At 36.5% G+C, this 12,798-nt stretch overlaps 1 protein-coding gene across 1 annotated transcript; it reads right to left on the bottom strand.

Moving 5' to 3' along the window:
• Positions 1–645: 645 nt before the first annotated feature.
• On the bottom strand, positions 646–12,505 carry LOC111024168 (Mitochondrial import inner membrane translocase subunit Tim17/Tim22/Tim23 family protein). The gene is made up of 8 exons (XM_022301785.2): positions 11,920–12,505; positions 7,843–7,982; positions 7,604–7,703; positions 7,378–7,476; positions 4,901–5,248; positions 2,137–2,229; positions 1,849–2,055; positions 646–1,268 (listed from the first exon to the last, which is right to left on the bottom strand). The coding sequence occupies exons 1-8, from the start codon at positions 12,310–12,312 to the stop codon at positions 1,005–1,007; spliced, it is 1,644 nt and encodes a 547-aa protein (XP_022157477.1). The 5' UTR covers positions 12,313–12,505; the 3' UTR covers positions 646–1,004.
• Positions 12,506–12,798: the final 293 nt, after the last annotated feature.

Raw genomic sequence — 12,798 nt, 5'->3', positions numbered from 1 at the left:
TTTTCACCAAGTGAAAATAAGATTATAAGACATGGTAGACTATTTTGGTCTTATTGATCAAAATTACAACTACCCACATGGCTAGATTTATAATTTTTTAAACTTTTGACAATTTTACAAAACACGCTGTGTAATGATAATGAATATAATCATTATTATTAACATGCAGTTAATATTTTATATCTAAATTACAAATTCTAACTACTTCAATTTAGACTACCTAATAAACAGAAACATTGAAACGTCCTTATTTACTTTTGTTTTGAAGAATAGTCAAATAATCTTTGTTAATAACAAATCAAGATAACTTTTGTTAACTATCTCACTCCTAGCTTTGGTTTTCAAAGCATCTTTTATCTATTTAACTTCACCTCAACAGAGCTTACATTTGGTCCATTTTGAGCGGAAGAAATTCCAAAATTTAAGGACAAGGAAAATTCTCCAAAACACGTGATTCTACATACCTTTTGGCTTAAAAATGTCTCTCCTTAACGCAATGCAACTACAGTTTGAATTCTCTTGCATTAAATTGGAGAAGTTTTTTTTTTAACCTGAATAGGGATTGATCCTTTTGTACAATTTCATAGCACCAATAAAATTATTTCCCAAGTTAAAGTTCTAGGACTGAATTAAAAACCACATGAGTATCAACAACATCCTAGCATAGCCATACTTTCATAGAGCAAATGAAAGGATACATCAGGTATTTTTAAAAAACCAAAGAAGCCCAAAATCAAGTGGAACCAGACCAAAGAACTAAAGGAAAGAATTCCAACGGATAAAATTTCCTGCCTAACCTTTCCTTCAATCTCATTGTTCTGGTAGGCATCCAGCACAATAGATATATGTCAAGATATTAGAAAATAAAATGACACTGTTTTGTATACGAAGAAAATTGATTGTTGGCCAAATAGTTAATTTTTCAATCAACCAACTCAATCGAATTTTATTAAAAGAAAAAGTCAAGCATGTACCATCACCTTGCATTTTGTAGCTTCTGTTTATTATAAGCCTGGTATTGATTCAAGATTATATTTCTTGGACCGTGCAGCTTCGACTTCTCTGGAATCTTCTAAATTTGGTTTCTTCATGGCGTCAAGTGTGTTTAAATACGAGTGAGAAACATCTCGACTGGAAGATGTGCCTGAATTGCTGATTCTGCTCGCGAGGAAGCGGCGAATCAGACCCCGGAGGAATGGAGCCATAGTATCTGGCTCGTATTCCAAGTAATACATGATTCCTCCCATGGAAATTGAAAATAGGAAGACCTGTTCATATTACCAAAACAGAAGGAATACTTTATTTAGGAATTTAACCGAACATCAGATTTCAGGTTAAGCTAGACTCTAGAGTATATTACAAGCTTAATTGTTTCTAAAACTTGACTGGTGTGAAGTGTTCTTGGTTTTTTGGCCATGACGAAAAACTGTCCATTCAAAACTGTTTGGAGTAACTTAGAACTGCTTTTGATAAAAGTCGAAAATACTGATCGGGTGCTTTAAACACAATTACATGCAAAACCAAGTATCAAAGTGATTTGTTATTAAACATATTTTACTAATGCACTTATTTTAACAGTGCCTCAAAACACACCTAAGCCACGAGATTTAGTAGATTTCCAAATAGCTCTTTTCAAAACAAATCACTAGAAATCCAAGCTGCAGTCCTATGTTGTATTCCAAACATGACATTGCTAGTTATAACATCAAGGCCATTCCCATGAGGAAATATATTGCTGGATGGTATAATTATTTAAAGATAGAATCTAGAAAACAACCTAGATACTAATCCCCGCTCCAAAGCATTAACTTTTGATCTTTAAAAATAAGATTTGAGATAATCAAATACCTCAGCATTTCTTATATTAGGAAGCAGGTGGCGGTTGACCAAGATATACCACCAAGAATCTACTGCACGGGGAAGAACATACAGAGCTAGCTCGGATCGTCTTCCCTTCTTCTCTAAAAGAACTGAGAGGGCAGATATTCCACCGGCAAGCCAATATACTAGTTTGTGGTCCTTGATTGCAACTTTCCTATGCAAACAAATTACCGCCTAGAATCACCCCAAATACTTCAGAACGTTATCTCACAGATTACAACTGATATTAAAGTCAATAAATATCAGAAAAACAACCTGAAAAATGCCAACAAACGCAGACAAAAAACTTGTTGAGCGAACTGCACCTTTGACAGCAAGCCAACAGGTACGACCAGGAGCATCCATGAACTGCAAAATCATGAATTAAAATAACCAGCAACAAGAACTAATTCGAAAACAATCTCAGCAACAGATACAGGGAATAACAATTATCTAAACATTTTAACATATATACATATGTCAAATAATAAGGGGCTTTTTGTAACACTCATGTTCAATTTTGTTCACCAATTGGAGTGCCTTTTTGTAACTCATTGGTCTTGTACATCCTTCTCATGATAGACTTGAAAGCCCTACTCTGTTTCCTAGTGAAAGGGAGGGGCCCACCCAACCGTGGTAGTGGAAAATGAAATGGTAGAGTTAAATTTTGGGGTTAGCAAGGTGGAAACTAAACAGTTGAGGGCTATTCTTTCATATAGTCCTACTGGATCTCATGAGCTGAAGCCACAACTAATTCCTGCTCTCTTGCGCAATCAGGTATTTCCTCGGCCTTGACTCTTCAAAAACCAATCTTCCCATCTAATGGCTTAGGTGCTTCTAATCGTATGGCCTTTTTATATGGAATCATATGGCCAATTATTTGTCCTATTTTTCTACTTATTCTCAACTGTTGACAACCACAAAACATCAAGATAACTGACAGTACTTTTCCCCCTGTTTTTGGAAAAGGGGATGTTTTCTTACATTCCAGGTACATTCTCATACAAAAATTAACCACCTCTAATAGCCCATTCGTTTGAGAATGACAGATTGTACTTCTCTTTAGTAGTGTTCCATGTAGCCTGAATAATTTGATCTATAAATGGTTGGTAAAGACTTCATCTAAATAGAAATGAGTTGGTTGTGGAAACTCACGAAGACGTCCAACTTTCACAAATGGAGGCATCCATGAATTTAGTAGTGAAGAAGTCATGTAAGGGGATAACAAGTACATACTCAATCGGCAAACCATCAAGAAAATGGTATCAGATCTATTTGAATTTGGGAGGCCTTACATAAATCCATGGTTATGTCACCCCAAATACAATAGACTAGGGATTTAAGAGACCTGTTTTGGATGAAGATAAAGTCCTGTTTTGCTGGTAGCTCTTCTACATACCTCTTCACATCTGTCTTCAATGCAGTTCTCATGTTGATATTTTATGGGTGCTAAATAATATGAAGTAAACCCCAGAGCTATGTTGTGAATAGCATGCACTATCGTGGATTGCTAAGCGAGAAAGTAAGGAACAAATAATCTACCTCCTTTCAATAAGTTCCCATGCCACTATAGTTCGATGGACAACATAATAGCCATCAGTTCTCTCTCGTTGCAAGCAAGATATTTTATACTTGCATCTACTTCAAGTGCTGCCAATCTCAAAATCTTTGCCTGTTTCAGCCCAAATACCAGGATAGTGCCTCCCTATCACAACTCAACATTGATAACTTTTCAAGTCCAACAACTTGTGCATTTTGAAATAATATTAAGCTCTACAGTCTAAACAGCACAAATCAGAGTTCCCACCTCAAACTATGGGCATCTCCACCCCTTTTTAATCTGCTCTGAAGGAGGCATTGAGCTAAGAGTACCAAGCGGCAACTAGAGAATCCTGATGGAAGGCCAAAGACAGGTTTTTGTTGTCTTGATTCGTGTGGCTTGAAGCCTTTTTCAGGTTAGAGGGGCTTCTCAGGACTTAGTTTAAGGAAACTAACTAGGATTGCGCCAAAAACATGAAAGCAAACTGAGGATACAAAAGCTACTCCAATTGGCATGATTTAAAATAGTACCACAGAGAGTATACACCAATTAGAGCTCAAAAACTTTATACAATCTCATAACTCTTAAGAATCCACTAAAGTATCATTAAACATTTTTTTGGTTGGAAGTATCATTAAACATTATTCAGTTGTGCTCCAACCGAAGTTCCTGAAAAAGAATAATCACCACGTTACACCAAATACAAATCAATGGAATTGCTGCCTCGATAGTCTTTTTTTGGGAAACAACACTGAATCTGGAAAAACTTCAAATAATTCAGCCCAATAATAATATCTTCCACTTTTGTTATTCTTGGTGAGAGTTAGGTTTCTAGCCGATAATAATAAACAGTAATAAGAAGACCTTTATCCAAAAAAAGACAGTAATAAGAAGACAATAACAAGAGTGTTGGTATTTAAATTTCTTAACAAGTACCATCCATAGCTTGGAGTTATGTGGCTTCTCTGGATTTTTCCTTCTGTTTTCCTCGGTATATTGATGATTTTATATCTGAAGTTTTTGGGGTTAACGCCCTAAAAGGCAAATTTTATGTTCTTTGGAATTGTGCGGCAAGGACGGTTCTTTGGCTTCTATGGAGGGAAAGAAACAGTAGAATTTTTGTTTTTTAGATTCTTTTTTGTGAATATCAAACATACGGCTTCTTGGTGGGCTTTTATCCACAAGAAGGTTTTTTGTAACTATAACCTTTTTTTGATCATGTAAGATTGGAAAGCTACGATTGTATAGTTCTTTGGGGAGGGTTTCCTCTACCCCGTCTCTTGCTCTTTTGGGCTTTGGTTTATATATACCATCAGTGTTTCTTATAAATAAATAAATAATAAAAGTCTTTAACAAGTACAATGGTCACTAAGAATAGAACCCCAATTCACCATTTAATTAATATTCGTATTGACTGCAACTTTCGATTTATATACTCTTCGACATCCAAAAAGAGAACAGAAATTCAACAACCGAAAAAAAAAATTGTGAAAAACTTACTTTATGTAGGTGCAGAACAACAAATGGCACAAATGTCAAAGAGAAGTAAAGCGGAAATGTCTTCTTGAATGTGGCTGATGCTGCCTTCGAAGTGTGAGCCATGCATGAACTTGAGACTGGGTGGATTATACTACATGGAATGATGGAGGGAAATTCCTCTAGATTTACATTGCCAGATTTATTCTTATCTGACAAGTAAGAAGAAAGTGAAGCAACATCCACAGGATAGCCTCTACAACTATCTCTTACAGCCTTATAAACAGGTTCGGCAACTGGCCCTGTCTTTTGAATGAAGTCCCGGTATGATTTTGGCAAGCTCTCAGGACGCATTACAAAGGCATACATAACCTGAATGATAATGAATATAAAACAAGGTATTTCTATTAGATAAATTAATTATTATTAATGCCAGAAACATCATGATGGCAGAGATGAATGTTAGGATCCCGATTATAAGAAAACAACATTCAATTTTTTTTTAGCAAGAAACAAATTTTAACTATATTTTAATATCAAAGAGAAATTACAATAATAAAAGCCTGCTATCCCTCTCCTACAAGATAACTAATCCACAAAATTCTACCCATCGTCTAAGCTCCCTAACTCCCTCCATTCATAACCACCCCACCCAACAAACTACCAAGTAATCACAACTATGCCACCTCTAGATATCCCAATAGCACTCCCAATGTTTCCCTATACTCTAACAAAGAATGACAACATTCTAGCCTAAAAAATGAAATTACCCCACATTCCGACTTAAAAACTGAAACAACTTTTCAGGGCCATAAAATTATTTACTTTTTAAATTTAACTAAGGAAGAAAAATAAAATTCCTATGGACTCTCTTTTATAGGAGCACAAACACAATCGAGAGAGTACAAAGAAAGCTCCCCCATTGGACGCTCTCCCCTTCGGTTTGTGATCTCTGCCTAAGAAATTCAGATTCGGTGGATCATATTTTCATCCACTGTTATTTTGCCACTCGGGCTTGGAACTATATGGCTTCACTTTTGGAATTTTCCTTCCGTCTTCCTAAACATATAGATGACTTCGTAGCGGAAGGATTTGGTGGGGTGGCGCTCAAAGGCAAAGCTGCGGTCCTATGGCACTGTGCAGCGAGGGCTCTTCTTTGGCATCTTTGGAAATAGAGAAATAGTAGACTTTTTTAGGACAAATCTGCCCCTTTAGATTCTTTCTGTGTGAATACAAAGCATACAGCTTTTTGGTGGGCCACAATCCACAAGAAGTCTTTTGGAAACTACAGTCTTTTTTTGATTTCACAGGATTGGAAGAATGCGATTGTATAGTTCTCTTTGAGGAGGGTTCTCTCTACCCTCCGCCTTTAGGTTGTTCTTGCCTTTTTGGGCTCTTTTGATTTGAATGCATTCTCTCTGTTTCTTATCAAAAAAAAAAAAAAGGAAGAAAAATAAAATAATGAATTTGTTTCAATATATTTCATGAAAAAGTATAGTTGGCTTTATTTTCTGATTACTCTATCCTTTTGACAAGAAAGAATTTCATTTACACAAAGAATGAAGCTTCAAAAAGGTCTCTGACTCTCCAACTGACTCCTGAGATAAATGGCGTCGCAAAACATAAAAGGCCAAGCAAGAAAAAGAAACGAAGACAATGACTTCCTCCCACAGAATTGTTCGAAACTTGGTAACTCCCAAATGGCAGCACTCAAGCTACTATAATCAATGGAACCTTGGCTTTATTCCTTAAGCCATGACCACAAAGAATTAAGAAAGCGAATCTTCGACATATAGGTGTGAGAAGATGAAAATTGAAGATGCCAAATAGTTTGCATTTGCATTATAGATTGTTGGCAGTTAGACAAGGCAGAAACAAAATTGAAGATGCCAAATAGTTTGCATTTGCATTATAGATCGTTGGCAGTAGACAAGGCAGAAACAAATGATCGTGATCCTCGACCCATTGAAAAGCTTACAAAAAGAGAACCTGTTGGGTTGGAGGGGGATATACTTTTTTCTTCTTTTTCTTTAGGAGTTGGAGGGAGATATACAGTTTTTTTCTTTTCTTTCTCTCGAGTGTAAAAGCAACTTTCATGGGGGAAGTGAAAGAAAAGAAAGGTCACATGAAAAGGATGGACCAGCACCAAGAAGGACCAGTACAAAGAAAAGTAAGATTATGAGTAAGAGGCCCAATTATTGCTGATTGGAATGGGAGTATAACAAACGAATTTAAAAGCCAAAACCCAAGTGAAAACATCTGCATGAACAACATCCCATAAAAAGCCACTTCCATTCCGTCCCAACCAAACACTCCACAAAGTAGAAAAGAGCCCAGGCAGCCAGGTAAGCTTTCCTCTCTCACTAAAGGGGAAGGTCCAAGAAACTCTCATCAACCAGCAACACTCACAACTTGGAACCCAAGAGATCTTGCAGGAATTAAAAAATCTTCTACACCTGAGCCAAGACAAAAAGAAGAGAATCCATATGGCTTTAAACTACCTGTGCACATGCCATGGCAAAAAGCAGAGAATCACCATGTCTCCAATGACTTCCCCAGAGGTGGAACTTGTTCTTGGATTTCGCTGAGTTATAGGCACACTATTTTAAAAAGAAAATGAGAAGAAAAAATAAAATAAAAACAAACTCAATTAGATAGGATTTGAGTAAAGATAGGGGATAAGGAGACAAAGAAATGGGAGAAAGAGAAAATTTATGTGCCTCATACCTGAGCAAGTCTAGCCATAAGATATAAAGCAAGAGTACGCCTCCGATTTGAGTCGTCCAATGCTAAAACAGACAGACCAGCCAGTGAACCTGCTAAAATTCTGCTCATCATCCCTTAAACAATGTCATAAATACGGAATGTGCTTATTAACCCGTCTATTGCATTTTAAAGAAGAAAATGAAATACGAAGAAAACCATAAAGAAGGGAAGATTGATGCTATAATGAATTACAGACTTACACATTTAACGGTGTCTCTTTCTTTCTCCACTTTCTAAGAAAGCATCTGAGGGCATGATAAGACCCAGTGAAGCCACCAAAAAGCAAACCAATACGACATGCCTCTTCCCTCACTATCAAGTCTTTCTCTGAGACAAGTTGCTACAAAAGAGTATTCAGAAGGAGGAAAAAACTAATCAAGCTCATGGAACAAATGGAAGGAACAGTATCATCAAAGAATTAAATTATTAGATAAATGTGAGAGGCAACAGAAAGTTTTGGATGCAGCACGGAATAAACATAATATATTGTGTTTTTTTATGAGAACATAATTTTTTGATGAGAATATAATATGTTATCAATTAAAAGCGTTGTTTCAGTTGTCATTTGTAATCAGTTGGTGATTTGATTGTTGATCGCCCACATTTTTGTTTTCTTGTTTGATCAGACGTATATTATTTTTTTCAACAAAACCATATTAATTACTTGCAATAAACCATGTCTATTAGGAATGAGAATGAGCGAAGGGTTATTCTTCCTTACTGTCATTTTCATTGTTTGCTAAATTAAGAATGGATGGTAAATGATTCTCAATTAGTGGGCCCAGACCAAAATTAGGAAACATTTTTGTTGATGGATTTAATTTTGGAATGGTGAAGACGTTACACTCCTTTGTATGGATTCCACCTCAACTTCAAATTTAAATCCTTATTATGAAGACTAACATAAATGGCAATCCTCTTACTTTTTATTATAAGAAACGAATTACCCAAATGTATGATAAAATTTACAAAAGTGAAATCTCCCGATGCTTACGACTGGATGATCGGATGAATGGTTGCGAAAAATGGTTTGGACAAGAGTTAGAGAAGCAACGGAAGCAGTGATTTCCCAAAGATCGAAGACCCATTATAAGCATCTTAGAATATATTCTCCTATTCCTTTCTCTAGCCAAAACCCCCCAAAAAATACTTTAAGGGCTTCAACCATAAAACTAAAGCCTTTTTTTAAAACAAGTTCCACATGAAAAAGAGGATACATTCTCTTGAGCTGGTAGGGGCATGGATTAACTCATACCAAAAATTTTAAATAGTCTCCATCTTAAATAACTAGAAACCAAGCGAAAGAAGAATAAGTGTCCAGCATTCCCATCTGATTCTTGCAAGTTAAAAGGAAAAAACAATACGGAAAAACAGAGTCTCATGCGGGCTTCTTGTTTTCACTGTATCGATAGTCAACCCTCCGAGAAAAGTTGTCCAAAGGCAAAACTTTAACCTTTCTAGGATTTTACGTTTACACAGTTTTAAGGAGTATATTAGGGAGAGACTTAACTGCAACCACTTTTCCAAGAGAATGACGTACAGGGAAGGTTCCTGAAAATCAAGATTCTAGATTAATTTGTTCCAGCAGCTGTAGATGGTTTGTCAGCTCTATTTCATCCTCAAAATCCCTTTGCAATCAGAAGCTCCAAAAATTGTAGTGCTAGCCCATCCTCCGTAAGAGGGTTTAATGGCAGCTATCACAAGAAATAAAACATCCGCAAACGTTTCCAAAAAACTTCAAAGTCTCCTTATTCCACTGTTTCAAAGGTAAGTTCATGTTTTGGTCCACCCTCCATAAGAGGGTTTAAGTTGTTTAACAGCTGCTAGCACAAGCAATTAAACCTCTGAAAGCATTTCCGACGAACTCCCAAGTCTCCTTATTCCACCATGTCAAAGGTAAGTTCATGTTTTGATCCACCCTCCATAAGAGGGTTTAACAACCACTTCACTATGAAAAGATTCATCCCAAGTTTCAATTATCTCCAACGGTTAACCACCTTTTTTAACACAATGCAATATGGCTTGATCCCAATCCTAGTATCATAATAAAGCTTTAAACGAGAGAAAGGGATAAATGGCACACAATGCCCTCCAGCAAGACTCTGTGGACCTTAAACTGGTCTTGGTGGATACTTTTCTAACCAATAACACAATTATATTTCAATTAACGTCACGACCTACATTATTGGAGTTAACAGAGATGAAAAGATAACGACTACATGCCAAATTCTTCGCCACCTTGATTAACAGCTTTTATGGGAATCTTAATAACGTCTTTATCTCCTTCTTTTATAGAAGAAAAAACCTTATCATTGATCATGGAAATTTTACATCAATAAACAAAGTACAAAACTCCAAAAACATGAATACAAATGGTAGAACATACTAATAACATTCTCATGAAACTACCAAGATAAATTATAAAAAGGCCTCCCGATTACGAAGTATTTCATTCTGGCAATAGTAGAAAAAGTATTTAGAAAGTGCACACCCACTCTTTCTCGCCAAGGTTGAAAATTTTCTTCAGAGATTCTTGGATTAAATCAAAGTTCCCGAATAACAGCTTTAAAACCAAAGTTCCCAAACTTCCTCGGCCAACGGTGACTAAATCTCCCCTCAAAAGAACAAACCATTAGGCTACTGATGGATAACTCAGATGTTGAAGAGAAAGAGAAAGAGAAAGAGAAAGAGGAAGATGAAAAAAAGAAGGAAAAAGAAGGTTGTGCTTAGAGGAGAATTGTGGAGAAAAATGATATGAGCTTAAGACAGCAGAGAAAGATGTTCAAGGAACAACTCCAACTAATCAAAAAGAAGATGGATAATGCAAAAGTTGAGAAAGTGAGAACTACCTTACAGCCACTCTACTACAGAATACGATGGGCGTTGATGAATTGGAGAAGATATTCTAAGTGTTTTTTTTTTTAAAAATTGGTTAGAACTTGTGGGCATGGTTCAAACTATGGTTTGCCTCATGTTATTTTTTATTCATTTGAATTTGTTTCTTTTTGTGGGTTTTACTTTTCCCTGAATATTTGAGAGGGAAATGAGGTAAACAATTAGTTTGTCTGATTTTGTAGAACAATTTAATAATAAAATGCATCCAGATGCTGCTCTTAAAAAGAAGAGCTTTATAACTTCTTTATCAACCAAGGTTTTAGCCATCACATGGAACCACTTCCGTGAAGGTATCCTAAGTAGAAAGCTTGAAGGAATTAATTAAACCTTTATACCAGGGAACCATCAACCAAACCCGATAAGCTTCTAATTAACTTAACTTTGTAACATGAAACCATCAACCAAACCAAAGAGGCTTCACCGACCTAACCCAACCCAATAAGCTTCTCCAACCTTCCAAGTTTTGGCCCTTTATTATTACAATGCTACCTTTTTTTCAATTTCCCTCAACTTCGGAAATTTCCGCCACCGCTCCTCTCTTGTTATTTATTTTTTTTTTTTGAAGGGATGCTCCTCTCTTGTTATTCTTCCTTCTTCTCTATTCAAAAATTATTATTGTACCACCTAGTTTATATAAAAGAATTTAGCACTTCTTGGTAGCTTGAGCAATCTTAAAAAAAGCTGTCACATATCCACAATGAAGATCGCACAGAGAATGAAAACTTGTTGTCAGAACAATCTAGCTCGACTATACAGGGAGTTTTTGTCAAAACCCATTGCAAGCTATTTGTATTCTATCGAACAGCAACGTAAGGGGGCAAGGGATAATTCATCACTAACCACCTATCCAGAGAATCGTTATTGTGAAATATTCTTTCATTATCAAAAAATGAACCAATGAAATATAATACGCAGTAAGACATAAATACCCTAAAAGATAAATAATAATAATAATAATAAGTTAAATCCTAATATCAAAAAATGCGGGTAAACAAATGATAATCCTCTGTAATTTAATCTTGATTTCAAAACAATCGTAGAAAACACAATACTGGAAATACTGTTATAGTTTCTGCAGAGTTCATTCCATTTTATTTCGATTCTCCTCCAATACGAATCCATTGCTGGTAAGAAAAGTGGCCCGAGATAGTGAAGAATACATTTGGACAAAAAATAATAATCAACATCAAATGCATTAAACTAACCAAACAGTCGCATAGCAGCAATGAGAAACATCTTAAGTAATAACAATTATAAAGGGAGGAAACAAAGAAAGAGAAGACTAATGGAGAAGTGAATTGAACAACATCTTTTCAGCCCTAATTAAAATTTTGTATCGGAAAAGAAGAAAACAAGGACCGAAACAGTGAAAGGAAACTAACCTTGAGATCGAGGATAGAGGAATAGGAGTGTCCCCGCGCGAGCTTGAAAGCCCGGAGAAGTATACCAATGCCGACTCGAACACCATAAGAGAGGAGGAAGGTCTGGCAGAGATTACCAATGGCATTAGCGACACAGGAGGAGTCGGCATGATCACAGGGCGGGGGTTGTTCCCGGCTCGGGTGACGAGATCCACAAGCCGCAACTTTGCGCTGGCGATGCTGAAGCTCGTGAATAGCTTCCCGGAGGCGGTCTTCGGCCTCACGAAGACGGCGCTCGGCCTCCGAATTCTGGATGCTCATGCTCCTCTGAAGAGACGGCGAGGGAGGAGAAGAGAGGGGCGGAAAGGAGGAGGAGGAGGAGGAAGAAGAAGACGAAGAAGAGGACGACGACATTTTGCGATGTGAGGAAGAGAGAGAAGGATTGAAGAATCAAGAAGAGAAGGAAGATGAGAGAGAGCAGAGTGGCAATGGCGGTAACTGAACCATGGTGATGGCTTTAGGCTTTACATGGAAGAAGAAGAAGAAGAAGAAGGAAGGCTCCGTTTGGCAGTTGGGGAAAATGTTTTGCAAAATGGAGAGATCGGTCAGACGGGGTTCTATCTATTAGACACATATCACATTGGCACGGTTTTCAAGTTTCCTGACGCCGTTCCCTTACAAAACCATGCTTTTTTCCTTTTTCCTTTGAAAAAGGGAAAAAATATTTATTGTTATGGAAATGTGTAAATATTAGATATAATTTTGACGTGGGTGGATGTTTCTGAAAAATATATATATATATATAATAAAAAAATTAACAGACAAATATTTTAGGTTAAAACAGTGGGTCCTTCAGCTTTTGCTTCATTTTTATCTCTAAGATCATTTCAGTTGTTCTAC

Source organism: Momordica charantia (assembly GCF_013281855.1).
Source record: "Momordica charantia cultivar OHB3-1 chromosome 6 unlocalized genomic scaffold, Mcharantia_2.0 BLBB01000006.1, whole genome shotgun sequence".
NCBI lineage: Eukaryota > Viridiplantae > Streptophyta > Magnoliopsida > Cucurbitales > Cucurbitaceae > Momordica > Momordica charantia.
This window is presented reverse-complemented; position numbering and strand designations above follow the sequence as displayed.